The sequence below is a fragment of the Salarias fasciatus genome, chromosome 12, assembly GCF_902148845.1.
Source record: "Salarias fasciatus chromosome 12, fSalaFa1.1, whole genome shotgun sequence".
Lineage (NCBI taxonomy): Eukaryota > Metazoa > Chordata > Actinopteri > Blenniiformes > Blenniidae > Salarias > Salarias fasciatus.
This window is the reverse complement of record NC_043756.1, coordinates 9,196,939-9,223,105: the sequence shown is the minus strand read 5'-3', so window position 1 is coordinate 9,223,105 and position 26,167 is coordinate 9,196,939. Positions and strand designations below refer to the sequence as shown.

At 41.8% G+C, this 26,167-nt stretch overlaps 3 protein-coding genes across 4 annotated transcripts in view; 2 read left to right on the top strand and 1 right to left on the bottom strand.

Annotated features, from left to right (window-relative positions):
* Nucleotides 1-5,851: 5,851 nt before the first annotated feature.
* On the bottom strand, nt 5,852-8,922 carry ido1 (indoleamine 2,3-dioxygenase 1). Its single transcript, XM_030104491.1, has 10 exons — nt 8,603-8,922; nt 8,085-8,180; nt 7,886-8,005; nt 7,665-7,783; nt 7,554-7,568; nt 7,346-7,445; nt 7,140-7,257; nt 7,011-7,062; nt 6,770-6,918; nt 5,852-6,657 (listed from the first exon to the last, which is right to left on the bottom strand). The coding sequence occupies exons 1-10, from the start codon at nt 8,693-8,695 to the stop codon at nt 6,257-6,259; spliced, it is 1,263 nt and encodes a 420-aa protein (XP_029960351.1). The 5' UTR covers nt 8,696-8,922; the 3' UTR covers nt 5,852-6,256.
* Nucleotides 8,923-11,473: 2,551 nt separating this feature from the next.
* On the top strand, nt 11,474-21,224 carry rhobtb2a (Rho related BTB domain containing 2a). 2 transcript variants are annotated; one of them, XM_030104487.1, is made up of 10 exons: nt 11,474-11,610; nt 13,259-13,460; nt 13,602-13,705; nt 13,796-13,981; nt 14,073-15,013; nt 15,118-15,236; nt 15,859-16,009; nt 16,122-16,210; nt 16,940-17,045; nt 17,392-21,224. In XM_030104487.1, the coding sequence occupies exons 1-10, from the start codon at nt 11,549-11,551 to the stop codon at nt 17,595-17,597; spliced, it is 2,166 nt and encodes a 721-aa protein (XP_029960347.1). In that variant the 5' UTR covers nt 11,474-11,548; the 3' UTR covers nt 17,598-21,224. The 2 variants fall into 2 exon arrangements, with proteins under 2 accessions (XP_029960347.1, XP_029960349.1); XM_030104489.1 differs by lacking the exon at nt 11,474-11,610 and adding an exon at nt 11,731-11,813.
* Nucleotides 21,225-21,277: 53 nt separating this feature from the next.
* The window catches only part of pebp4 (phosphatidylethanolamine binding protein 4), a 51,733-nt gene continuing 46,843 nt past the window's right edge, over nt 21,278-26,167 (top strand). The window contains exons 1-3 of the mRNA XM_030104490.1: nt 21,278-21,370; nt 22,581-22,684; nt 22,872-23,004. Coding sequence (XP_029960350.1) covers nt 21,368-21,370; nt 22,581-22,684; nt 22,872-23,004 — 240 coding nt within the window. The 5' untranslated portion in view covers nt 21,278-21,367. The remainder of the gene's footprint in view (nt 21,371-22,580; nt 22,685-22,871; nt 23,005-26,167) is intronic.

Genomic DNA, 26,167 nt, shown 5'->3' with positions numbered 1-26,167 from the left:
CTATTATGAACATGCAGATTCATCCATCTAACTTATAAATGTATTCAGCTGTTGAAGCCCAGTCCTGAACAGGGGATAACTATTCTTATCGTAAACATAGGAAAATAACCACTGTGCTGTCAAATTCACTGTTTGTTTGTTTGTTTTGTTGTCCCTATGCTAACTAAAATAAATAAATAAATAAATAAATAAATTTAGGCTCTCATAAGTTGCAGCCCCAGAGTTCTGTTATCATATTAGAAAATAAGAAGAGTGAAAGCTTTGAATATTTTTGAAATTTTATTTAGTAAAGGTGCTTCACATATAGTCTTTTCTGATTTTTTTTTATTTTATTTTATTTTGGAACAAATAGCAGTTACAAACTGTCACAATTTAAAGTCTTTTGAAGATGCAATAAGTCAGACATTTGCTATAAAATAATAATAAAAAAAATCATTCCTATTTTTCACTTGTTATTGAAGCAACATTCTGTCGTCTCTGTGTTTGTCATCAAGTTTTAATTCTTTCAAAATAAGAGTTTCAAGATGGAACAGTTTTGATGGGTCGGGCTAGACCGACACACATCCGGGTTCCAGAGCCAATCAGATGTGAGTTTCCGAGTTTGCCAAACAAGTAGCATAACATTCCATATTTTTTTTGACCGCGCTGTCGGCCGACCGGCTGTGCTTTGCATGTGTTTTGTGGATTTGGAGAAGGTGTTCGACCGCGTCCCTCATGGTGTCTTGTGGGGGGTGCTTCGGGAATACGGAGCCCGGGCCCCTTGTTAAGGACCGTACGGTCTCTGTATGACCGGAGTAGGAGTCTGGTCCGCTTTGCCGGCAGTAAGTCGGACCTGTTCCCAGTGCACGTTGGACTCCGGCAGGGCTGCCCTTTGTCACCGGTTCTGGTCATAATCTTTAGGGACAGAATTTCTAGGCGCAGCCAGGGGCCGGAGGGGATCACAGAATTTCATCTTTGCTTTTTGCAGATGATGTTGTCCTGTTTGCTCCGTTGAACCTGGACCTACAGCATGCACTGGGGTGACAGGGATGAGGATCAGCACCTCCAAATCCGAGGTCATGGTCTTCGACCGTAAGAAGGTGGCTTGCCCCCTCCAGGTCGGTGGAGAGACTCTGGCCCAAGTGGAGGAGTTTAAGTATCTCCAGGTCTTGTTTACAAGTGGGGGACAGATAGAGTGTGAAATAGACAGGCGGATCGGCAGCGTCTGCGGTGATGCGGTCGTTGTATCGCTCTGTTGTGGTGAAGAACGAGTTGAGCCGAAAGCAAAGCTCTCGATTTACAGGTCAATCTACATCTTCATCCTCACCTATGGTCATGAGCTTTGGGTCATGACCGAAAGGACAAGATCCCGGACACAAGCGGCTGAAATGAGTTTCCTCCGTACAGTGGTTGGGTGATAGGGTGAGGAGCTCAGTCACCAGGGAGGAGCTCGGAGTAGAGCCGCTACTCCTCCATCTCGAGAGGAACCAACTGAGGTGGCTCGGGCACCTCTTTAGGATGCCTTCTGGTCGCCTCCCTGGGGAGATGTTCCGGGCATATCCCACTAGGAGGAGACCCCGGGGAAGACCCAGGACACGCTGGAGAGACTATGCCTCTCGGCTGGCCTGGGAACGCCTTGGGATCCTCCCAGAGGAGCTGGAGGAAGAGTCTGATGACAGGGAAGTCTGGGCATCTCTGCTGAGACTGCTGCCCCCGCGACCCGGTCCCGGATAAGCGGTGGAAGATGGATGGATGGATGGAATTTACATTTCAACCTATGCAATTTCACCAGTCCATACAAAACATTAAAAAAATCAAGTTTGAAAAACAAAAGCACTTTACTGGGTTTGTCTTTAATTGATCTATTTTTTTTTCTTTTATGGTTAATTTAAAAAAAAAAAAGAAATAACCAAAATTTCTCATCTTTGCTGTTTCTCTCCCCTCAGATATTAGAATCATGTTGTACATATCTGTTTAAAATATCCCTCATTTCCAAATTTGAGCATTGTCATATCTTCCAGTTAGAAAGTGCAGTTTTAGCGCTCTGCGTTGACTCATTCAGAAATACAATGGATCCACATGCTGTTTAATCTCAGGTGACTCACTGGAGCTGGCAAGACAGTAAAAGTGTAATTCAAACAAGCTAACACCCTGAAGCGGCCCTCCCCAGCCTGGAAGGATAGATCACAAATCTCCATCAGATGCGAGGCTGAGTCAGTCTCCATGTCAAGCATGAAGTATTATCATACGATGTAAAGTGATACAAGTTTTCCCTGAAAGAATAAAGTCTGCGATGTGATGTGTGCGTTCCTGTCAAGACTGTGACGTCGTCTGCGCTGGATCATCAACACCGCTGCAACAACAGTAATCCTACACCTGAAAAGCAGCCTTTCAAGACGTCTGCGAACATGACAGCTTCTTTTCTCCCCCGGTTTCATGTGGGCCTGCAGTTTCAGTCGAGTCAGCGGGGAGGAAGTGATAAAGTTGATGTAAGATGACTACATCAAAAGCCTTTGACCTGCTCCAACACACCACTCAAGTGATGCACAAAGACTCACGCTCTAGGGTTTAAGATGGGGAAGGTGAAACATTAGTCTGATGTTTGGTTCAAACTGTGACTAAAGGACTGACAAATCTGTCTGAAAGCCCACCACAGCGTCTGTCAGCTACGCCTGGTGTTACTTTGAGAAAGTCTTCTTGTTGGATCGGTGGTTTTCTGTAGTCTGAAGGGGATTGAAAGAAGTTAAGGAGCACTCTGTATGGTCAATATGTCATTAATAAAGGTAAATTAAGTCACCTTTTTTGGCACTTTGCATTCAAAGAATCAAGATTTCAACACTGCTACATAAACTACAGTTTTGGTTTACATCAAAAGGCTTGTGAGCTGGAACATCTTTAGTTTGAAGGTCAATTAGGTTTTACTGCTCCAGAAAAGTTGTAAAAGAAATCTGGCAGAAGGTTACAAAGTTTTGACAGGTAGAAGACAAAAAATGTGGTCATCAGAGCCTGAGTAAAACCTGACCTGGCTGTTTCCTGATCGGACAATAAAAGAAGTACAAGAATCTTTTGTGTAATGATGTGTTTTTACTTTAACATTTATTTCCAAAATGAATTATTAAAGATAGTTCCGTTACATGTTTGATTTCTGCTTCCATTCATCTGCAGCCATTTTCCACAAATGTTCATATACTTAAATGACAAAGCTCAGCCTGATGTCTGTACTTCAAATCCAGCTCAATGCAACCAGAGAGCCTTTATCTGGCTTAACTTCACCTGAAACTGACACTGGTTAACTCTGGGTTTTCAGATGTGTCTCCCAATGATGGACAAATAATGTGAGGCTGTTTCTTAAGCAGACAAAAAAAAAAAAAAAAAAAAAAAAAAAAAAATTCTCGTTCTTAGAATATCAGTACAGATCTATCAGAATTGTCTCCAAAATAATGTCATGCTCTGAAATGAAAAAAAAGAAGTAGTATGACAAGCTCAAGGTTAAGCATGTCCATATCTAATATATCTAATATATAATCTTATGTCAGAATCATTGTAACACAGCTGCAAACACTGAATATAAAAACACAGAAATCTAATTTTAGTTCATAAGGCCACGTTACAATGTTCACATGAGCAGATTTAACTGTAATTTCTGCACTCTTTGACAAAATTATTCAATTGATTTTTTGTCAATTTGAGCTTTGAAAAAATAAATAATGCATTGCAATAGGTCTTTTTATATTAATATTTCATCCTCATAAATACCTGTGCAATATTCTGTGGAGAGTTCATGTTGTTGGGATATTATTCAGTATATCCCATTGGGGAAACCTCACATTTCTCTATAATTTGGAGGGTTTTTTTACAGGCTTACTAGTAATGTTCCCTGATAAAAAGATATAAAATCAGTATTACCTGGTATAATTTATACAGCTGAGCGAATATCGCTGCTTATTGTAGCTCGCAAAATGCAAAGCTCATGACATTTGGATATCAACCATGAAAAGAGATTATAACCAACATTGTTTGATTAATGGTTCCCCATCAGTAGATTATAGGCAGCCTGTGGATGTGTGGACATGGAGACTTGGCAGAAACAGTGAAGTCAGGATGATCAAAAGTGGAAGAAACACCCTGTTCCCCACTGTGCTGCACACAAAGCATCGCGATTCCCAGATACACCCCATCACGGACACGCCAAAGACAATCAGTCCCTCCCTGCTGCCACCGAGTATCCTCATCCTCGGGGTGAGAAAAGGTCCCGGGCTTGCTTGGCTTGTGGTAAGCGGCAACATCATAAATTCAGTTTTGAAATAACAGAGTCCAGGATATCCTGTGGTTAACCACCGAGGCGCAGATATCCGATTGTCTAACCAAAAGGACAACACTCATTCGTAATCCTGTCGGCTCTGATAGATTGAATATGGATGTTTCAGGAGATTTTATGAAAACAAGAGTGACTTCAGATGCCCTGTGCTGTGAGGAAAATCACTTTTTTTAGCCAGCTGAGTTAATTCTTTGTAGCGTTTTCTTGGCGAGTGCTTCCTCAGCAACAGCACAGCCTTTGTACTTGACTCTGAATATTTTCAGCCAAAAACGTACTATATGGTGAAAACAACAGACGTATTGTAATATACCCCATAACATTGTGTCTACGTTCCAAGTGATTTCTAAAGCAGGTGTTCACACTTGCAGGGCCAGCTCCCACCACACAATAAAGACATCCTTAGAGATAGTCTGTGTTTATAGCTGGGTTGTCAAGGAGCCCTCCACATACGTGGCAAAAAGGGAAGAATTTATTTACTTTGGCTGTGAGAGAAGGCTCTAATCAGATGGTCGTGGTGCAAATGCACTGTTTGTCCCCTTGTCTTCACCACCCATCAATCTGCTTCTGCATGTAGTTTCTGTTCACCTTTCACCTCCTCACCTCAGGTCACTTTGTCATGTTTGAGGAACCGTCTGAGTGCCTGAAATATGAGTAGAACAAAGGCGTGAATGACTTCCAACGCACTGACTGCTTGGTTTCCACTTTGCTGTTCATCTTGTCAAACTTAAAGTGGCTGCTTCTTCTTCTCTTGATCTCTTATGCTAAAATGATGACTGCATGTGTAGGTATTTTCTGTCGTTTAGTGCTCATCCAATGTCTTTCCCGCTAACCAGCATGCGAAAAGAAAGACTGCCAAATAAAAGTAGATCACTCGGGTTTAGGGGGAGAGTCGTCATGTGTAATTGCTGCGTCGTCCACCTTATCTGATCTTGCGAGTCTGTTATTGTAATGAAACACCAGTGGAGACAAGCCTGGAATGGTGAAGATTACACAGCGTGAGCCATTCATGGCACAATCCATCCCTTCATTGCACTGGGCTTTCCACACACACACACACACACACACACACACACACACACACACACACACACACACACACACACACACACACTCGGTTGAGGAAGTGTAGTGGGGCATGTGAGGGCTGGATGTGGGCTGGAGGAGGAAGGCAGGGGAGCTGAGGTAACCACTCTGATAAGTGATGCATCTCTGTGCTGCATTGTGCTTTGTGCTTCGACATGACAGCCTCACCGTGAAGCAGAGCTGTAAAGTTAAATCGCAACAAAGGATGATTACGTGCTGAGATAAAAACTCTTGTTGTGGCCTGTATGATGACTTGCTGATTTAACTGAAAAGGAGAACATTATTATTATTATTATTATTATTATTATTATTATTATTATTATTATTATTATTATTAACCTTTTCTTTTTTTAATTCTCTGGCATGGTTTTATCAAGTATTGCAGTAGCAGTACCCTTAGAAGAAAGAATACAATGTTACCATGTTTTCAAGCCACACACCTCAAACACTTTGTAGAAATTGGTCGAGGCTGAATTTCAAAATAACTTTCTGAGAAAGAAATGGGCTTGAGCTGTCTTATGTCCAATTGTCCTCGAGATACATGGGTCTGGAACAGACATCTGCTGCATTTTTGGCATCTCAGTTGCAATTAAAGAAGGAATTAGGGGTTGGATGTAATGAAATGGAAAGCAATGGTTTGAATTATGGTTTGGACTGAATGATGGGCATCACTCATGTCCATTAAGCTAAGGCCTGTTTACATAAACAACACAGCTATATGCAAGACGAGCAATGAAAGGCCCCCACTCTCTGCCAAAACCCATAGTTTTAATGACATATACAACAGTGGGCAAAGTAATCAGAGTTGATCAAAGTGTTGTTTAAGTGACGTATACCACATCTCTGTTTTGGAATCCTTCATGACGACAGTTGAAATCAGTTATGGTGTTTTATTTCTTCGCTTGTCTCCGACAGCAAAGCCTCTTTTGTATGGTCTCTCACTGTCTTCAGGAACGTCATGATGCCGGAGCCGCCGGTGCCCCTCTCCTCCAGGGCCGTGGGGGCTCTGCTGATCACCCCCCCGTCCTCCGAGTCCTGGCTCTGGTTGCGCAGCTGCCGGGCTCGAGCGGCAGGTACGGTGATGAAGCGACTGACGACGTTGATGTGGTAGCTGCGCAGAGCCAACAGCTTTGTGACGCACAGATGAAAGGACTGCGTTAGCGCCTCGCTGGCCTGCTGCTGGACAAAACTCCTCAGGGAGGGTTGTAAAGAAATGTCTTGGATCAGTTTCTTGTGAGCAGGTGGCATGTAGTCCCTCATGCGGATTAGAAAGGAACCTGAAAAAAGAAAAAAAAAAGGACTGCGTCATCTCTGCAAAAATTTTTTTTTATAAAATAATCATTCTCAGTCATTTCTTGCCATCAGTGAAGAAGAAGTGAGTTATCTTACTGCTGTTTTCTTCATGTTTGACTCCCAGAAGTTCATCAAAGCAGTGCAGCAGACTGCTTTGTGCTGCACTCCCTCCTGAATACTGCATCGGTTGTGTTTGGACTCCTTCATAAATCAGCCCGTTTGGCATATTTGGGTTGTCTTTCCACCTACATGTGCATACGTCAGATGCTTCACTTGAAACCATGTTTCACTCGAAAAACTGATCACCGCCAACTCATGAATGAAGATATTTTCATACCCAGACAGGAAGATTCTCATGATGCCGTAGAAGACTGAAGGCTCCACGTACTCTTAAGATAGAAACAGTCATCAAAATGATATTGAATGTGCTACATTTTAATCCATGTGGATTATATGAGTTAGTCACCATGCATCAGTTTGAGTGCAGCAGTCATGTCCTGTATAGACCGGGTGATGACCTCCAGAGCTTCTGCCACAGCCTCAGGGTCACGTCGCCTGACTCCATTGATCACAGTGGGAATGTTCTGGAACACAGGTGGGTCTGTCTCAAAATATCCCCAATAGTTTTCAATCAACACTATTAAAATGTTTCTCACTGTAATCCGTCCTCACCCTCAGTGCAGGAATTGCAGCCTGCTCCACCAGCAGGGTGACCATCAGGAAGCCTCGGGCACTTTCTCCCCCCGGCAGGCACAGAAGCATCTCCACGTTCCTTCATGGTGCGAAATGTGCAATAGAATTTGCACATGACAGAGCAACAGAGCACTGTGGTGCATGTAGATGCACTGATAAAAAGAAAAACTGTAAAAAATGTACTTACTCCTCATCAATAGGCCTGAAACCAGAGATATGCAGAATGACATCAAAAGAAAAGGAAGAAAACAGGTTTATATGTAACACTGATGAATTTGCAGGAGGTTGATGGCCTCACCCATCTGGATCTTTCTTCTTCCAGTTTGCCAACACTGCATCTGCATGGGTGAGAATTGGGGGAAGTCCTAACCGCTGTGACACTTCCCAGTACGGAACAGCCAGGGTGCGAGGCAGCACCTGAGATGAAGGTTATTAAAGACAATTATTTACAGTGTTATCACCCATAAGGAGAGACAGAAAAAAACACTGTAGATAGCCCTAATAAAACAACGGGGTTACCTCGACTTTGCCTGTCTCTCCCTCCTGCCAGACGTAACCCATGGTCATCGTGCCCAGCGCCAGGTGGGCCAGCCGCAGCTCCCTGTGTTTCTGCAGAAACTCGCTCTTCAGCAGTGGCATCTAGACAGGAACAACAGTCCTGAAGCGCGGCTCCACAAAGACGGTGAACTCTCCCGGGCAGTTTATTGCCCCCTTTTACCTTGTTAACATAGGAGCGCAACTCATGAGAGTGCACAAGCTCTGGGACCCGCAGGGCAATATCCATCCATGGCTGGTAGTACGGTGGAAGCTCATCCTTCCAACATGAAGTTCCAGTTTAGTGCAAAGAATAAGTCACACAGGGAACATTTACAACAGTCACGTTTTTGTTTTCAACTTTAAGCCGTGATCTAAGTCACAATGCAAAGGGCTACATTGTTTTGCGTGTCATATCAGCGTTGCTGCTTGTTAGATTGAAGTCTTGGAAAAAGAACAAAGATGAACTGTGCCAAATTCAAAATGCTCAGTCAGTTGGTCTCAGTCAATGAGAGTTAACAGTTTTATAGCAACACCGTGTTTGTGTTTTTTTGTGTATTGTTAAAGTGTATCAATTTGCACCAATAGAAATCCCTCATTCAAAGTCCTGCTGTAATCTGGCAGCACACATTCCTCTGACTGCCTGAGTGATTATTTCAAAAAAATGAAAGAAAAAAATGTAGAAGAGCTCTTTCCACCTACCAGAGGTGCAGGAAGGATGAAGCCATATTCCTCAGAAACATGGTAGGAGTCCAGAGAGAAAGGAGCTTTATAATCTGTTTCTGCAGAAGCCATAGAGGGAGTTACACTAAACCAGCGACAGCAAAGATTATCTGAACGGTTCAGGTGACACCAATCTGACTGGACTCTAGCACAGAGGTCACTTTAACTCTGTTGTCATTTGGTTAATGCTTACACAGCATCCATCCCCTATTCTGTTGCACAATTTTAAAGTAAAGTGTAGCAAATCAATACTCAGCCATGGCAATGATCAATCCTTCTTAGGGAAGATCTGTAAATATAATTTCAACCATTGCAGAATCTCAGACTGAGAGAAGAAGTGGCACACACGGAAACAGTTAAGAATATATGTATTTCTTTATTACACAGAAATTGGGAATACTCTGCAAGCTTTTAAAGAAGTGTACTTGTCTGCATTAGCAGGTTATCATGATAGATAGATAGATAGATAGATAGATAGATAGATAGATAGATAGATAGATAGATAGATAGATGCAGAAGAAATAGCATAAATACAGGCATGTCTTAATTTATTCTCCCTTTTGTCCTCTTTTCACTAGTTATGGCTCAGCACTGATGGGCAATTGTGTGAAATGAAGAGTGTGAGCCTCACCTGGTGGACAGGATTGAACACTGCAGAATTTAAAAAAGGATAATTCTGTGCACCTGCATAAAAAAACTGAAGTCCCTGACTGTAAATGTAATTGAAATCCGAAATTGCATTTTTGTTAATAAAATAAGAATGCAATAGGATATGAAATTATTGTCTCAAAGGTTAAATGATGTTAACAATTTCAGGTATTTTTCTCTGCAGAACAACCTTGGCACTTATGTCTTTAAAACATCTGCAAGTACAAAGGTCTGAAGTCATGTGATCCTCTTGGTTCTGGGGCAAAGTTAAGATGAAGAAACATTGGACTGGATTAGTAAACTGTGATTTCAGAGATCATGTAGCGAAGAGCACGAACAACCAAGACAAATAATTCTCTAGATTTAGAGATAAAAGTGAATTCATGAAGTACTTCGTCTAACAACAGAGTTTGTGCATCAAGCTGGACTAGAACCAAACGCTCCTTCAGTCACATCAAACCCTGTCTTCTGGAGGTTTTCCATCTTCTGTGCACCATGGCTGTCAGTACTTGTGAGGGGTAAGTTGTTGTTGTTGTTTTATTTTTAATCACTTATGAAACTACTTTTCTTGCAAAATCCACTACATGAATAAACTCGCTGGAGAAAGTAGAAAGAAATTATCCATTTTCAATCTAAGATTTTACCTGCAATTGTTTTAAATATTGTGAAAAAATTGTGATAAATGTATATTAGATGCAGTAGATTTATGTCAAACTGTCTGGTAATCAGACAGCACTCTGTAGGTTCACTGAACAAAGAAAAGACTTTCATGAAACAAAGCTTGTCATTTGTTGTGATCGGTAGCCTGGGTGGTGTCTCAGGACCTAAATGCTGGAACATTATGCAAATACATTGTGAAAATGTTATGTGACAGTAAAAAAAAAAAAAACATACCTTTGTGACATTATGACTTAATGAGTAACATTTTGTTAATGATTCCAATCTCAGACTGTGTTGTAATATATTTAGATATGTTATGAGGCAGGGCAGTCTCTTCAGATTCACAAGTCACTGGTGGTAAATGAGAGCCTGTGTGTGTGTGTGTGTGTGTGTGTGTGTGTGTGGGGGGGGGGGGGGGGGGGGGGGGGGGAGACAGAGAGAGACCTGGAGGCACCCTGCCTTTGCTCCAGCTCCCTGCAATCCTGAATGGGTTGATTTATAGAGCATGGATGGATATATTATTGTTTTCTTTCTTCCTTTTGTTTTATAGAGTTCCTTAACTCTAAGTTAAGAATCTCTATACAAATATCTTATTTTCTCCAGTTCAATTCAATTCAATTCAATCCAGCTTTATTTATAAAGTGCCAATTACAACATAGTCATTTCTAGACACTTTTACAGAGAAAACCCAACAGATCCACATGACCAAGCAAAACCGACTGTGGAAAGGAAAAAGTCCCTTTTACAAGGAAGAGACCTTTGCAGAACCAGGCTCAGAGATGGCTGCTTCCTGGCTTTCACCAGTGAACTTGTGGCATGCATTTGCATTCTTTGTGTGTATGTTCTCTCATGGTGCTCTCTTTTTGTGTCCCAGAAAATGTGAACACCCACTTTTGGGGTTTGACCTCTTGCATGGGGCCTTTTGAGACGTGACCTCAGATCAGGCTGTAATGCTCAGGTCAGGATTATGACTGGGAACCATGAAGACGAGCTGGATCAGTTGGATTAAGTTTAAACGGGTTGTTTAACCCCACTTATCCCAAGTATGTGTGAGTTAACTTACAAAACTGGTTCTTTCCCTATTCACCCAGTGTGTGATTATTTATTCATTCATTTATTCATTTGAGTGTGCGCATGATTTATTTATTTATTGCAACTACTATTTCGACAGAGCATATTGCACAGCCCTCATTGTTCAAAGGGAATTGTTGCAAACATGACTCTGCATGACTGGAAGAGGCTCGATCTGGTCTACTTAGGAGCTGCGGAATGAGATTTGCTCGCCTTTAAAGTGGATCAGTGTTTTGTAATGAATGGGGGGGTTTTTTTGGTCTGTGCGCCAGCCTATTATTAGCTACGGAGGCCTTTACAGTAAGTGGAGGTGGCTCCATGACGGTCAGGCTGCAGCTCTGCGGCGCGCCGACAGGCTTCACATCAGCGGTCGCAGTTTGTCCAGTGCGTCGGGACTGATCGCGCCGATCCTCGGCTCTTTCCGCACCCCGCGCTTCCCCCAAAAAACAAAGCCCCCCGCCCCCCCTCACACTGGCTATTTCCAAGCCTCCTTCACCTCGAAGATGAAGTTAACCGCGAGCCGCCGCCAGGTGCGAGCTGCCTCCGATGGAGCCCCGCGTCTCATCTCGCCCGTCGACCAACCCGATGCAGCACTTCCTGACGTTGCGGTAAGGACGAGCCGCTCGCCGTGGCATTTATTCCCCGGCGGAGTCGGAGCGGGATTTGACGCCGTGTGGTTGTTTTTTGCTGCGATGCGCTCGGAGCCGGATAAACAGGCTCAGGAGTCAGTGACGGGGAGTTACATAACATGTAATGCAGCAGAGCCTCATGACTAGTGTCTCGGTGGTGGAGGGACTGTTCGGTCCTCCTGGTAGGATATGCACCATTCTTTATCATCTTTCTTATGCCGGACGCTTTTTTCTCTCTTCCTCTGTGCTCAAGATGATAGACTTGACGCTTTGTTTCGATCCTTTGACTGTATAAAAACGATCAATGAATCCGAGAGTTGCGCAGTGAAGCCTAGGCTGAGAGAGGAACGGGCATGTGAATGAGTAATATATAAAGGCGTTGTATCTGTATAGTGTCATCCAGGCCCAGCCTAAGGTCAGACTCTCAGGTATTTAAGCCTTAAAAAGGTGACATCCAGCCTATAGGCATGCAGATTGTGCAGTCAATGAAAAGCTGGTTTTATGAATGGCTACAAACTGCAAGGAGCTGCTTTAGTGGGGGGGGAAAATGATAGTAAAACGTAGTGATATCACCAGCATGATAAGAAATCCATATTTATTACTACTAAACCCTTTGTTTGAAGTGATGCTCCAGAAAGGGGGGCAGCTGTGTCATGATATCAGGGTGTGTGGACTCTAAGCTGATGCAAGAATGCCAGCAGCTGGACTGATTCGTAAGCAGGTAGCAGTGAGTACGAGTGGCAGTGAATGGCTGTGATTTCCAGGGCGGAACGGCATTTAAGGGGAAGGATGAGGTGAAGCTGAAATGGAGGGAGAGGTGCTCCTGCATGTAAACTCAGATGTGGAAGTGAAAGCTGCCATGACGTAAGTTAGGGACTGTGGGCAGAGTTTTTACTGTCCTGTGTGTTGTGCTCATGCACGTCAGAGCTAAAATAAGAAGAGGATACAATACCAGCATGACTATTTTTATGAAAAACTTAACTATCAGTATTATACAGAGAGGACTGTCTCATATAGCCTGTGAGAGACTACTGTTCCCTTGGAAACCAGTCAGGGTATCTAAATCGTCCACCACCATTTTCAAGAGACAGAAATAGTCTGTTTACCTTTTTCCTCCATTTCACTGAATGACGTTGACTGCCTGGACGTCAGATGACTTGTGTTTGTCGTCATGCATTCGGGCTGTCATGACTGAGGCTTCAGGGTAACGTTACTATACCTGGACTGAATGAAGAACAGGCATTTAAGGACTGCAGAGAGGTTGAAAATGGATTACAGCAGAAACTAGCTATAGGATTATATTAACCCATACCAGACAAACACATTCTGGCTATTCTGTTTTAAGCATTATATTTTCTGTAGTTTCCAATCTGACATTGTTTTACTGTACTGGTTTGCTTGTGAAGTGTACTGAAGACAGGATTTGTTTGCTGGTTGCTTTAATTTCTGCTCTCTGTAGCTCAAGCGATGACGGGGAACTTGTGAATGGGCTCAGGGAAGTCACGAGACCATCCATTGATAGCTCTGCAGGCAGAATGAGCAGTGCAGATGAGGACTAGTGTTCAGGACAGCGGCTCAGGACGCCCCGTGCTGATGCAGCTCTTTGCGTGTCTTTGCGTTCCGGCAGGTCTCAGTTGACGGATTCTGATATGGACTATGAGAGGCCAAACGTTGAAACTATCAAGTGTGTGGTGGTCGGAGACAATGCGGTTGGAAAGACTCGCCTCATCTGCGCCCGGGCCTGCAATGCCACCCTGACTCAGTACCAGCTCCTCGCTACACATGTGCCCACAGTCTGGGCCATCGACCAGTACAGAGTATGCCAGGAGGTGAGTTTATATTCACACAGACTTCCTGCATGTTACCTTTTTTATATTTTACTTATTTAAGGATTTTCAAGTGTAGCCATTCAGATAACTGGCAGGAAATCTGTGAGGATTTCTGCATATAAAAGTGTGATCTCTCCTTAGGTGTTAGAGCGCTCCAGAGATGTAGTGGATGACGTCAGTGTGTCCCTTCGGCTCTGGGACACGTTCGGAGACCATCATAAGGACCGACGTTTTGCGTATGGCAGGTGGGAAGCTGTAAAGACGTGGTGCTGTTTTAAAAGCATGTGACCTGGCTCTCTCTGAGGTGACAGATTTCTTCCTGTTGTTTTCTTCAGGTCCGATGTCGTGGTACTCTGCTTCTCAATCGCCAATCCCAACTCTCTCTACCATGTAAAGACTATGTGGTATCCGGAGATTAAGCACTTCTGTCCGCGCGCCCCGGTCATCCTGGTAGGCTGTCAGCTGGACCTGCGCTATGCAGACCTGGAGGCGGTGAATCGAGCACGGCGGCCCTTGGCCAGGTCTGTGTGTTTATGCATTGGGAAATTTCAACGAATTGAGTAACATGGATCACTTTTAGATTTGTCAGTGATGTATTTCTTTGTTTTTCAGACCCATCAAATCGAATGAGATCCTCCCTCCAGAGAGAGGAAGGGAGGTGGCCAAAGAGCTGGGAGTGCCATATTATGAAACCAGTGTTGTTGCTCAGTTCGGCGTCAAGGACGTCTTTGATAACGCGATCCGAGCTGCGCTCATCTCTCGCCGCCACTTGCAGTTTTGGAAATCTCACCTCAGAAATGTCCAGCGGCCTCTCCTTCAGGCACCCTTCCTGCCACCCAAACCTCCTCCACCTATAATCACTGTGCCTCCTCCGCCGACCACCACCGAGGAGCATCCAGTTGGACTTCTGGAGGACCCACACTGTGCTGACGTCATCCTGGTCCTGCAGGAGCGACAGAAGATTTTTGCACACAAGATATACTTGGCGACATCCTCCTCAAAGTTCTACGACCTCTTTATTATGGACACACAGACCGAGGAGACCGAAAGACCGCCTCGCGGCCCCCTCTCTGGCCGAGAGTTGCTAATGCGCGCTGCTAGCTTCGACGTTTGCGAGAATAGCGACGACGGAGACCGGGCCAACCTCAGGGCCTGCACGAGCGACGGGACGTTGAAAGACTCTGAAGGGGGCCGACGGGGCAGGCTGCTCTCCTCGTGGAGCCGGGCCTTCGTCAGCATTCAGGAGGAACTGGTCGACGACCCCGTGACATACAGCCCCAGGCCCATGACTGTCGTGCACATGGACCAGTCCATGCAGCTCGGCCCTTTTCGGGCAGTACTGCGCTACCTTTATACTGGCCAGCTGGACGAGAATGAGAAAGAGCTAATGCACATTGCACACATTGCTGAGCTGCTGGAGGTCTTCGACCTGCGGATGATGGTGGCAAACATTCTTAACAATGAAGCCTTCATGAACCAAGAAATCACCAAAGCCTTCCATGTACGGCGCACAAACAGAGTCAAAGAGTGCTTGGCCAAGGGCACTTTTTCTGGTGAGTAAAAATCTTCATAAAAGTTTTCCATGTTTTTGTTTAGTTTAGTTTTTGCTTGGAATGGAGCCGATGCAGGTGCCAGTGTCTCATTGCTGTATTTCCAGATGTTGTATTCAAGCTAGACGATGGGACCATCATGGCCCACAAGCCTTTACTCATCTCTAGTTGTGACTGGATGGCAGCTATGTTTGGTGGGCCTTTTGTGGAGAGCTGCACCAAAGAGGTAAGAAAACTAGCCGATAAAAAAAGCATTGTGAAGAAAAAACAACAACAAACAAAAAAAAAAAGCCCACACGTTCCACTTCATTTTTAGCCGCGCTTTTATTATAAGTGGATTCTTGAAGCAGTTAAAATTTAATCACTATAGAAGTACTCAAAGCCCACAACTGTGGCAAAGATCAATAGACATACGGATCCAAGTGGAGCGCCAGTAGGCCATGTGCAAAGAATAATTTCATTACAGGATTGCAAATCTGTTGTAATACAATTAAGATGCTTCCGTGAGCATATTGTATCTGTTGGCAAGCTCCTATATTGTTTTTATAGTTTGTTAGCAAATGATACAGCTAAATTATACATGCAAATTAATATTTTATTCTGCTCAGTTTCTAGTTGAAATGATGTCATTTAAAAATTTCAAAAGTCAGACAATACTCGAAATGTATTTTTAGACTTTCTGACCAATTATGAGCTTTGGAACAGTTTGAGCGTTATTTATTTTTCCTTTTTCACAATTGAGGCTCAAATAGAACCAAAAGCTAAATGCAAACAATTTCTAATATGTCTGTGTTTAATAATTCTGTTTTTTACTAAAATGTAAAATGTACTTTTCTGCCCTTTCCAAGGTGCTGTTTCCCAACACGACTCGCAGCTGTATGAGGGCTGTGCTAGAATATCTCTACACGGGGCGGTTTTGTTCTCGATCTGACCTGGACGCAATGGAGCTCATTGTTCTTGCCAATCGTCTTTGCCTCCCGCACCTGGTTGCACTTACAGGTATTAAATTAGATAGATTTTACTCTGTGAAGTGCAGGATTGTGTTACACAAAACCAGTGTGCCAATTTCAAAGTCAGTGTTAACAGTGACGACCTCTTGTGTTTCCTCCAGAGCTCTACACAGTGACAGTATTGACGGAGGCAGCAATGATGGGGGCTGACATTGATGGAGATGTGCTGGTGTACTTGGATATGGCCCAGGTAGTGTGGCCTGTCAATCATCCCGAACGAGAGCATGTGACATTTATTTAATGCTTTGACAAATTGGATTTTCACTAATGAGGGCATTTCTGAGAATGAGCTGCTCCAGAAAGCTGGATTATTTTCTCCACCCAGCAGATGGTGCCAAAGTCAAACCATTTTTTTTTAGCTCGTCCTATTTTTATTGAATAAAAATACATAGGTATTATACCTTGAGGTATGCATTTTAAATCAACAAGGCAGATTGAGGATTTCAGTTTCAGGCAGTGGAGCTGTCAATGCTCACACATTGATGGTGAAACTCTCGTCAGTAACTCTGAACTCACACAATTTGAATGTCAAGTAGTCACGATATCACACATGAACCTGGACAAACTGCAAAAAAGGCTAGATCTGACGAGACGCAGTCTGGAGAGAGCGATAAACATAAACCAAAAAACCTTTCTTTAACCACACATGACTTGAATATTTAAAACATAAGAATAACGATGTAATCATTAGAAAAGCCTACATGAAAAAGTTAAGAAGAAAGTTAAATATTTCATTTTAACCATTACACTGCTCACATGCTGCAGCTAATCATTGTCAAAAGGTTTCAGATTATGATTTAAAATGAGAAACTGAACAGGTACTGATATTTATGTATTTAGATAGGCATATTAGACACACACATCAGACCACGTCACACTCCGTTCACAGATCTAACGGCGTGGTTTTGTGTGTTGATAGTTCCATGGTGCCCAGCAGCTCACAGGCTGGTGTCTCCACCACATCTGCACCAACTACAACAGCGTCTGTCGCAAGTTTCCCCGCGATATGAAGGCCAAGTCGACAGGTAGCATGCATGCATCTGCTCATACACTGACGGCACACATCTACTTCACTCAATCAAGATGACCTGATGATGTTTAGGAAACTCATGTCACTTTTGTGTCTATACCTTTAAATAAATGTTTGAAATAAATATGAAATCTGCTAAAGAATATTAAAACAAATGACCCATTATTGATCCATTTTTTGGATCAATAATCCAAAGTAATCTTTATCCCTAGTTTAAGCCCTGGTTATTTGGCTTTCTAAATAATGTTTTGTACCTTTACACTGTTCAGAGAGTATTAAACGTTAAAAAAAGTTTCCTATCTTAAATATTCAACTTCCTGAAGCAGTTTGTTCTGATACAGAGAACCAGGAGTACTTCGAGAAACATCGCTGGCCGCCTGTGTGGTACCTGAAAGAAGACGACCACTACCAAAGAGCACGAAAAGAGCGCGACAAGGAGGACTACCTGTACCAGAGGCGGCAGTGTAAACGCAAGTGGCTCTTCTGGAACCTCCCCTCCTCCCCGAACTCGAACTCTCCTTCCTCTGGTTCATCTGCTGTCATTTGACCCCGCGGTCGGGACAGGTCTTCTCTGGACGACACCGGTGTGGCTGCAAGTCTTAAAAGGTACAAGATAAGCACTGCTGGCAAGGCACGCCCCTAGTTATTCAGGCACATGTCGTATTCTCCTGCTGTTTGTTTGCTCTCGCAATCAAACGACTCTCAAGGTTTTGCGAGGTCACCTCAATCCGGCTGTTAAAGTAATGAGTTTTATCCTTTAGGCGTTTCAGATTGGAATATTTGAGACTCAAGCCTCAGTCAGTGAAATATGGCACAGTTTATCTGGCGCAAATATCCACTCATATGGACAGTGATATCAGCTCCGCCTCCCATTTTAGGTTTTCAAATAGGACTCTGCTGGCACAGAACTTTCCACCTGTGTTCATAACCATCAACAATTAACCTGACATGATAACCAAGTGCTGCTTATCAGCTGCAACAACCAGCAATGTAACACAGAACTCAAGTCTCAGAGATATAACACTTTGCCCTTAAGTGTTTGTACAATCTACCAAACTGTGTGTGCAGTATGAGCTCAAAAACAGGATGTTGTGAAAGCACGGCTGTTGGAAGGCATTCATTTTGACCTTGCTTAATATGGCCATGTATGCATAGTAGAGAAAAAACTAAACAAAAAAACTGGCACGTCTATATTTCTTGTACAGTCATTCTGTTTCTGAATGTTTGTGCACAGTTTGCACAGCTAAACGTGATGTGAGTCTGTACACACACTCAGCATTTACATATTTGTGATCTTGTGATTTGTGGCCTCTTGTCACAAAAGGGCTTTAGTTTACATGAATGCATCCAGTGTCCTGAAACACAAGTGATCCAAAATCAAAGATTTTTTTTTTTTTTCTGAAAAAAGCCAGCAAAAAATTAGGTTGATCATGAATATATTCTGAGTTGCTTGATTAGGTTCGTAAAAACACATGTTCCTCAAGTTATTAAGTGTTATATTTTGAATAGTTTTGTCATCTGATCACTGTCAACCTGGAAATAAAGTATTTCAGAATCAGTAGAAACCTCTCCAGAGCTAGAAGTGACCTCTTAGACATAATCAGCTTTGTCACCGGGGGTCTTTTAGCGAATTGTTTGAAAGAAGCCCCCCTCCTTCCCCCTCGACTATCTGCAGCAGGCTTTGTAAGACTTTTAACATGCGGGCGGCCTCCTCATGCCTGGGTGAAGTCATCCATACTCCTTTTTACACTTCGAGCACTTTTTTGGACCTTTCTCCGGTGAGACACTCACGAGAACCTCCAGTAGCAGCATCGCGGCGAAGCACCGAAGACAGCGCGGCGTCACGACGCCGTCGCCAGTGACGCTGAAGAAGAGACTCAGACAAGAAACCAGGAAGGACACAAAATGTTTCACACATTTCAAAAACAATTGAGAAGAGGTTTATATCAGATCATTGTTGTTGATTTGTTTTGCACACCTCACAGTATATGTTACAGATTGTACTTGATTGTTACGGCGTTATTTGGATCTGTGGGCATGGTGCTCGGTGAAGATGGTTAAGTGTTGTATATTGTATAAAATAGCAGGTGAACTGCAAGTAACTTGCGACAGTAATGTGCTGTTATCTAATGTTGTGCACTGCAGGCAGTGATCAAAATCATAGTATTACTGAGTAATACACTTACTGAATATAGACTTGACTTGCATATAGTTACTGTGCAGCTACAAACTGTTGTTGAAAAATAACTGAATACCCATTGTGCTGACCTCCAGTTACATCTATTATATTCTGTAATATACATGCAAATTACAGGCAGGTCAAATAAACGGTTAACTAATAGTGAACTAGGATTACAGTACAGAGTAAAGTAGACACACACTCATATGAGCATCATTATAACAATATATGGTATATCCATAAAACATTATATTGTTGGCAAAAGAGCAAATTCTGACACATTTTGCTTTTGCAGCATAGGTTAGAGAAAGGCTTGCTTCAGTCCTGCACATGATTGGTCATTCTGTTCCACACTATTGTTAAAGTGGACACACGGATCCCTACCAAGAGCTTAAAGTGAGTGAGTACTGTAAATCAATTCAGAGAGAAAATAAAAACAACAATTTATGTTGACTCCTTGTCTAAAAGCCAGACTACATTAACAGGGCTTGACCAAATAGATTAAGTTTACCTGTCGACCATTTAAAATACAGGATTTAGATAAGTGCTGGTACTCCAAGCAGTAGTTTGTTTCCAACTACATCATCAATGTATGGATTGCTGATTAAACATAAAAAATGTAATTTTGATTATCTTTGGCACAGAGGGTCACAAATTAAGAGACACATTTTGACAAGAGACGTCTTTGTACTAACTCTGAATGTTTTGATTGAGAATTGCCAAGTTCATGCATCATGTAGTTTGGTGTAACAGGTTAACAACAGTAGGGTCCATCGTGTTGTGATTTGCCTCAGTCTTGGTCAGACTGATGCGTTCATTACATGCATGTCATTCCTCAGTGCATTGCATTTCTCAGTGAATCTTCTGCTGATGTTTTGCATCAACACCTCATGCCTTAATGTACAGTGTACTGTAGTGTATGGTATTGAATGTAAAGTAGTGTTACTGTGGTCACTAGTTTGTTTTTTTGCTATATTTTAAGCTGCCATGGTGCTCTCTAGGCTGTGTGTGTATTTGTAGATGTACATAATCCATAATTTGGATTTGAAGCAATCAGTCGCTGTGTGATTTGAGGACAGAGACGCACGTGTGCTTTATAGTCTGAACACTGCATAGGGTTTGGAAAGCCAAACACAATACTAATTAAAGACTCTGACATCAAGGCCACATTAATAAAACTCATCAATTTGTGACATTACCCATGAAATGAATGCAGGGATTTCAAATTTGTCTCATTATTTTAAAAGTGACTTTATGCTAATTAGCTCCAGTTTTTGAGTCTGCATCCTGACAAAATGCAGAGAAAGTGTGGACATTGGAAGTTTAGTAACTCCAACATGTAAATATATATTGTGTGATGACTTATTCAAACTTGGCATTGCAAATGATACAAGCTATTGCATAGTGATACATTGTTTTGTTTTTGTTACTATGCATATTGAAATGTATCACTTTGAAACTACAAAATTGCACTGCTTTGTAGCACCAGGTTCTATAAAAAATGCATTAGAGGGTATTGCAACATCATTAGATGGGTAGACAATGTCACATAAGGGGGAAAAAACAAAAAAAATTATTTTTTTTTTGATTATAAATTAAGAGGAACGTGTCACTGGGGCCCATTTCCATATGTTTGGGTGCTAATATCAGCTGCAGAGAAGCACAAACCAAAGGGAGCTTGAGCAGCACCAGGAATATATTATATGCTGCACAATCACTACTGCATAGTTTAAGAGGCCTTGTTCAGAAATGGTTGAAAATCAAATAATAATTCACAAATAAAACAAGTGAAAAGTTAAAAAAAATAAAACGCGAGAGAGAAAAAAAACTTGAATGTTTCCTCAGTGTTCAAAGCCTGGAGGACGTTTTCTTTAGTCACCAGGTATTTTTGTTCTCAGAGCTGTTTTTATTGTTTGAGAGCTGTAAATCTGAAATTCTGTAGCATGTGTTCTTGAAAATGTGTACATATTATTTACTAAATAAACGACGAGCAAATGCGCACTTGGTTGTTTTATTTATGTTCTGGGCGTCGAGTTGTGTCATGTGACAGCTTGCAGGCGGATCGTGAACACTGCATCCTGCTGAGGTAACGGGAGCGAGCCCGCAGCCACACGCAACAAGCAGAGCTCCTCTGAACGATGGTAATGTTTATAACTCCTGGAAGCGTAACATAAATTTCTTTGGCATTTATTAGACCAACGCAACGTGAACGTAATCTGAGCGTGTGTCTGCACGGACATGTATTAATGTGACACACAACACGCATCAACAAACGAAGGTTTTGATTTGACGCCGGTAAGAGTATTTAACTGCAAATTCAACGACAGTTTATTCAGAATTGATTTTAGGAGAAGTTTGAAGTTCGTGATTAAAAGGAGAGAGAGAGAGAGAGAGAGAGAGAGAGAGAGAGAGAGAGAGAGAGAGAGAGTAATGACGTGAAAGTGCGACGAAGTTAAATTTATTAATAGTTTTGCTGTGTGACGCATAACCCCTCCGGCTATAAACAAATACATAAATGAAGAACTTCATGCATAAATTCAGACAAAATTTCAAATACAGACCAGGGGTTTCATTTAAAATGCGATTCTGTGCAATATAGTGCCTCCTGGTGTTCTATTTTCAGATAGATAGATGGCTAGATAGATAGTTAATGATTTGTTCAGAAATACTCTGGATTATTTGAATGATTATCGCAGTTATATTGACCATATTGGCCAATGTATTTCTATAGCACCATTCAGACATAAATCAATTCACAGTGTCTTACAGGAAAACAAAAGAAATACATTTAATAAAGTGACTAAAAATCTTAAGTGATTATGACATATATTTAAACAAAGCAGTTAAGAAAGGCCTCAAAGGAGAATAAATAAAGTAAAAGTTTTGAGACACTGCAATAAAACTATTGAACTCTATTGTTAATTAGAAAGCCAGAGCAAATAATAGCCTGATGTAAAATAAGTCAGTATTGAGTCATTTAATTTTGTTTTAATATTAAACTTTTTTGTCTGTACTGAGCACTATGATTGTTACTCCAGATAAAGAAATATTGGTAGGGTTTTTGAAAGATGTATGGCGATGTTATAGCAACTAATCATTGCTTAAGAGTGGAAGCACCTCATTTAAAAACTCAACGTTTTCTTTTCCAATATCTGTTCGGGAGCTTTTCTATTAGAAAGATGATTGAGGTGCATCTATTATCTATTGTACTATGCAGTGCAGCCAGACTTCATTTGACCCTGACTATGAGGGGGTTGTTGGCCATTTTCCATTCCACATGGATTCATTTGAAAAATACAGTATTAAAGTATTTCCCTATTCTTCACCTAACTGATCACTATCATTCTACAGGCTTCATTGGCAACCTTTGTGGCGTTGTCCATCTTCACTTTAGGGTTTTTCCATGTTGAAGGAGCACAAGACACCCTGACTGCCGAGGATGCTTCCTTTTGTCGGTAAGTCACCCCATAATGCCTCAGAGAGATGTAATCATGAGATCTCAGAGGCACACCAACACAGCACAAGTTAAATCTGAGGTTTCTGTGGTTATTTTTATCACGAGATGTGAATCTGTTCACTGTCTTTTGTATGGCTCTCAAAACAAAACTGTGTAGGTTGAGTTCTGTCTTTCATTGCTCATAGTGGTGGACTTGAGGTGATCTATCCAAAGCTGGACGTCAGAGAATGCCTCATAGTCCCAAAGGAGCGGAAACTCAGAGAGAAACTCAGCACAGCCTGGAAAGCCCCACAGGTTTACTACTCTGAAGCAAAGGAGGTAGGATACACCATGACAGGATGTTTGTGTTGTTTACGGCAGAGGTGTTGGATGCAGGCTCTGGAGGGCCACACTGTACATTTTATTGCTCCAACACACCTGATAGTAAAGACTGGGTCATGTTTTCTGCTGACCTCGATGGTGATACATACTTTTGTTTTGGTATTTTGACGAATTGAAATATTAAAAACCTGCAAGTCTATCTATGGCACCCCAGATAAGGGAAAAACTCAACACAAAAAAATACAGATAAAATGTTTTTAATGCACAGTGCTTCCACTTGATATCAATGATATAAAATTGTTGTAGTGCTGCTGCACAATTTCTTTATGAGCTGCGATTATTGATTAATCACTTACGGTTTTTAAATCAGTCTTCTATTGATCTTGTCTCATGAATAGCACATATGAAGGTTGATTGAGTAAAACGACTAAATGTGGACACTTAAAATTTATTTATTTTAGCCTTTTGGTGGAGTAATGTATTCTGTTGGGATCTGCCCATTTGTTAATCCTCTTTAAACAGAACCATATTCATAAAAACAAAACATCCAACGGTAATTCAAAATTTTTCTTTCTTCAGTTTAATTCAGGGTGGCAAGCAGAATATGAGTGGCTAGTGCTCAAAAAGGTGCATGCTGGTTCTGTGCCTTTATCATGTATATTTTAGCACTCTCCAACTATCTAAACACTTGCATGCTCGCTTAATTTGTGACCTCAAATCTAAGTTAGGTGTGAATATGTGGGTTAACCCATGTTATCGATTTGGGGCCTGTCATGAATGTCAGCTGGTATAGACTACAGCTCCTTATGTGTTTCATACAGCACCAAGAGTGATACCGCCTTACATTCACACCCAAGTCAATTAAAATTCACAAATTAACCTCAAAAGGTTTTGGACTGTGGATTTAAAAATTCAAAAAATGCACAGGAAAACATGCAAACTCAGAAAGGTTCCATCCGGCTCAATCCGACCTTGAACCGGCTACCTCCCAGCTATGAGGTGAGACCACATCACTGTCCATCAACTCATGCAATCATGCAGAAAGTAGACTGTAGGAAGGAAGGATGCATGCATGTATGGGATTTGGCAAATGTGCATTTCCTATTAGTTAACACTAGAGGGCAGTGATGGATAAACTAAACTTCACGTCTGCCTCAACAGAGCACATTGGTGATGCCATAGAAATAAAACAGATAAATAAGTAGTGTGCATGGATATTTAAAATGCCACTCTGTGTTTTGAATACAGTTTTACCTTATGCTATATCATTTCAAGAGAAGGAAGTAACAAATTTCAAATATTCACTGTGAAATTACTGTGATTAAGTCGCAATCTGTGGCACTTTTATTTACATTAGTACTTTTATCAACTTAGCATAAAATTCCTCTCATAGTTAAGTATAACTTTCACCAAGTTATTAAATTTCCTACTTTTACATTTAGTTTAACAGTCAAACCTTTTCGTTTGTATAGCTAATGAAATCATTTAGACACCAGCAGGTGGCGCTGGCACCTCATCTTTTAATCCTCTGTGTGAACAATTGTGTTAAACAAAGGTTATGTTGCCTTTGCGTTTACAGTTTATACCATCTAAAATGTCATTGCAAATAAACGGTAAAGTCATTAACCCTGTTGTCTTTGGTCCACTAATAAGTGATTTCTTTTGGTAGAAAACAAATATTAAAAGCAAAGCTGCCAACAGTAAATCTCCATCTTGAGTTTGGGGTGATTAGACTAAACAAAAGCTGTGGATCTCTCCGAGAATCTGAAGATCAAACGATATCATGTCCATAAAGTAAAGACAGAGGCGGGTAGTTGAAAGAAAGAAGCCTAAAAACAGCAGGAATTAACTGAATTTCAAGTACCTGTTAGATTATAAGATGATTAAACAACATGCTTAAAATCAAAACTACTTCATGAAATTTGACCTATCAATAATGTAGATGAATAAAAGTGAAAATTCATAAAGTACACACAATGGAAACATTCATATGAAGAGCAGGACCTCAGCATCAAAAGCCCCTTTTAGTAACTTTAATACCCATTTCAGAGAAAAAAAACATGCAAAAATGCTGTATTCAGGCATCAGTGTTGTGTTGTATTGTTCTCTCGGTGCTCACAGACAGAGGTTCATTCAGAAAATCAACGTTGTATATTTGTCAGTGTTTATTCCTCCATGGTTTGTGTTCCCTGTGGTTTTAATGGCGATCACCACACTGAAAGAGATACACGTCCCAGTACACAGAAAACACTGCTGAAAACCCTACATCTGTAAATTGAAAACTTAAATTGAAAGCCACCTCGATTTAGGAGCTAGTTTATGACTTTCAGAGCTAAGCAGTCCAGCTTGAACATGATCTATTGCCCTTCTCTGGCTCAAACTCCCTTTGATGTATGGTCGTATTATCTATAATGCTGTCTTACATGATTCTCTTTTATTGCCAGAATCAGTGTCGGACAGCAAAACAGATTACGTGTTAGATTAAATCAATACAAACTTTATTTACTGGGCTTTGAAATGTAATTCTCCATTTCTCCTCTGACACTTATGTAAACACACACACTACTGAAGGCTCAGCTTGTTGCCTGTGGTTCTGCTGCTGGTCTGCTGGTCCACCACGCTCTCTGTCACTGTGCCACGCTGCCAGCACTGCTGCTATTCTCTGCCACTCAGCTCTTGTACCCAGTAGCAGGAATACAGAATAGTAGCCGCTCAAATCCACCCACCGCAACACCCACTTCATTACTGGGACGGGATGCATGCCTGCTGAGTAATTGTAATGGAACACAATGGGCAGCGGTCCCATAAACCTGCCTCTAAATACGTGCTCATGACCGAAAACAAAAGCAAAGGGCCACAAAAACTGCAGATTTCTGTGTCCAAACTTCAGAGCTACTATTTGCCTCTTGAACTTGTGAGTTGCAAAAAACCTGGCGTGTGTGTTAATAGAGCATTTTTAGAAGTCCTAATTACATGCAGAAGCCTCAGAACTATCTTCAGTTTGATGTGAGTGGGATACGTGTTGGCTAACGGGACCAAACTGGAACCGCGTGGCTCAGTTACAGTTGGTCTCACAAATGAAGAGAATGAGATCCAAAGAAAAGACATATAGAAGCACAATGGACATATTACTGAAAATTCCTGAAGTACGTACTGTTTT